The 2020-nt window shown below is 52.2% G+C and overlaps 1 protein-coding gene across 2 annotated transcripts in view; it reads left to right on the forward strand.

Moving 5' to 3' along the window:
- The first annotated feature begins 1272 nt into the window (after positions 1-1272).
- The window catches only part of CRLS1 (cardiolipin synthase 1), a 24527-nt gene continuing 23779 nt past the window's right edge, over positions 1273-2020 (forward strand). For both annotated transcript variants that reach the window (XR_008529154.1, XM_054574024.1), the window contains exon 1: positions 1273-1753. Coding sequence is in view for 1 of the 2 variants with exons in the window: in XM_054574024.1 (XP_054429999.1) it covers positions 1448-1753 (306 nt within the window). In the remaining variant the exon portion in view is untranslated. The remainder of the gene's footprint in view (positions 1754-2020) is intronic.

Consider the following 2020-nt stretch of genomic DNA (forward strand, 5'->3'; position numbering starts at 1 on the left):
TACCAGGAAAAGCACTGTAAACAAGGGTAAGATTGTTACGTACATTTAAGTCCATGCCTTCCCCATTGATAGTGAAGACAGCCTTGGTACACTGTGTGAAATACTTACAAATGGGGATTTCCCTTATAAAGGTCAATGTCTTTTCAGGACAAGTAACTTCTACTTGGCCTTCAGAATTTCTCCCAATATCTACCTTTTCTTACAATGATCCATCCTAAAATAATAGACCAAAGAGGCATATTTGGGGTTGGCAAACTAAACTCCCCTTCATCAGTAAGACACATTCAATTTCAATTTGACACAGAACTGATAAGAAAACAGTTCTGCAATATTGCAATGTTAATAAATATCAGTAATATATCAATAAGTATAATGTATACTATATATACTATGTTAATAATTAATGTGTAATATTGACCAGTTAATTAACAATTATTATTTTGGATACCTGTTTACTAAGTTTCTTTATTGATTTTAGAGAGAGAGGAAAGGATAGAGAAATATCGGTTTTTGTTGTTCCACTTATTTATGCATTCATTGGTTGATTCTTATATCAGTATGTGCCCTGACCAGGACTGTGTATTGGGGACATTGTTCTAACCAACTGAGCTACCCAGCCAGAGCCAGTAAGCTTCTTAAGCTCTCCAAGCCTAGGTTTTCTTATCTGTAAAAGTGTAAATGTAACAAAGGACCCTATCTTAGAGCTGTTGGAAGGATTAAATGGGCTAAGCATCACACACACACAACGCGAGGAGGTGGGGGGAGGGAGGACAGCGCGAGCTTGCTTGGCTACAGCGAACATCCTTTTCAGGCAAACAATTAGTAGTTACTGACATTTTGTAAAATCTGATATTTTTGACATGTGCAACACTCAAAAGAGTAAAGAGAGCTGGGAGTTGGCAATGATCACTTCTGGACCACTTCACCAATATTTAAACCTCCTACGAGAGCCCCGAGGCCACCACGCACACCTCGGAAGAGGGCCGTTCTGCAGGCCGCGAGTTTGGGAGAACTTCAGGCTCAGACGCGAAAAGGCTCCTGCCCTTTCGCGGCCAAGTCCACCACGCGGTCACTCACCCCTCCCTGCTCGATCCTCTCTCTATTCCCCTCCCCACGGACTCCATCGCGGCCGGGAGCAGAGGCGCAGGCAACACACACTACGTACTACCCGAAAGGCCAAGGGGCTTAACGGCACGCGCCTCCCGCTGCCGCCGGGGGCGCTGGGAAGCCCAGCAGCGACTGTGTCGCAAAAGCGTCGCGAAGTCGACCGCCCGCCCTTGGCGGCTACAGGCCCCCTGTATAAGGACAGCGTTCTGGGGTTTGAAAACAATTATGGAAGTGTTCGTGGTTCTCGGACGTTTTGGGCAGTCGACAGAGAAGTGGCTCGTCGGTGCCCCAGGCTGCTAAGCTCTTGCTGCCTTCATTGCCGCAGCACGGCCGCAGGGCCATGCTGGCTTCGCGCGTGGCGCGTGGCTCGTGGGGTGCCCTGCGCAGAGCCGCTTGGGCTCCGGGGTTGCGGCCGGGCAAGGGTCGCGCCCTGGGGGCCCTGCTGCCGCCCGCACCTATTTGCCTGGGCTGCCTGGCGGAACGCTGGTGGCTGCGTCCGGCCGCGCTCAGCCAGTGGCTGCCCGGGGCAGTTCCGCGGGGCCACTGCTCAGGCTCGGGGAAGGCGGCCCCCGGGCCCGCGACCCGAGAGGGTGCCGCCGCGGAGGCCCGGGGCGGCCAGTGGGGACCAGGGAGCGCCGCTAGCCTGGTACGTACCGAAGAGAAGGGGCAACCCTGGGTTGGGTGGCGGGCCCTGTGGAGAGTCAGTCCTGGACGCTGATAACGTGCTTTGATTGATCCTGGTCCGGTGCTTCAGTTTCAGAAGTTTGAAACCGTTTTCTGAGAAGTTACGGGCAGGTTATCCGAGTGGGGTGAATTCAAGCGGTACTAACCGTGTCCACTTTCAGTCTCAGTAGTCAAGTTAGAATCCTCTCCCCCCGCTTCTATCCGCTTTGGTCGCTGGACCAGCTTTGGT

The sequence above is a fragment of the Pteronotus mesoamericanus genome, unplaced genomic scaffold (assembly GCF_021234165.1).
Source record: "Pteronotus mesoamericanus isolate MK-2021 breed Mesoamerican mustached bat unplaced genomic scaffold, CSHL_Meso_final contig_25, whole genome shotgun sequence".
NCBI classification, from domain to species: domain Eukaryota; kingdom Metazoa; phylum Chordata; class Mammalia; order Chiroptera; family Mormoopidae; genus Pteronotus; species Pteronotus mesoamericanus.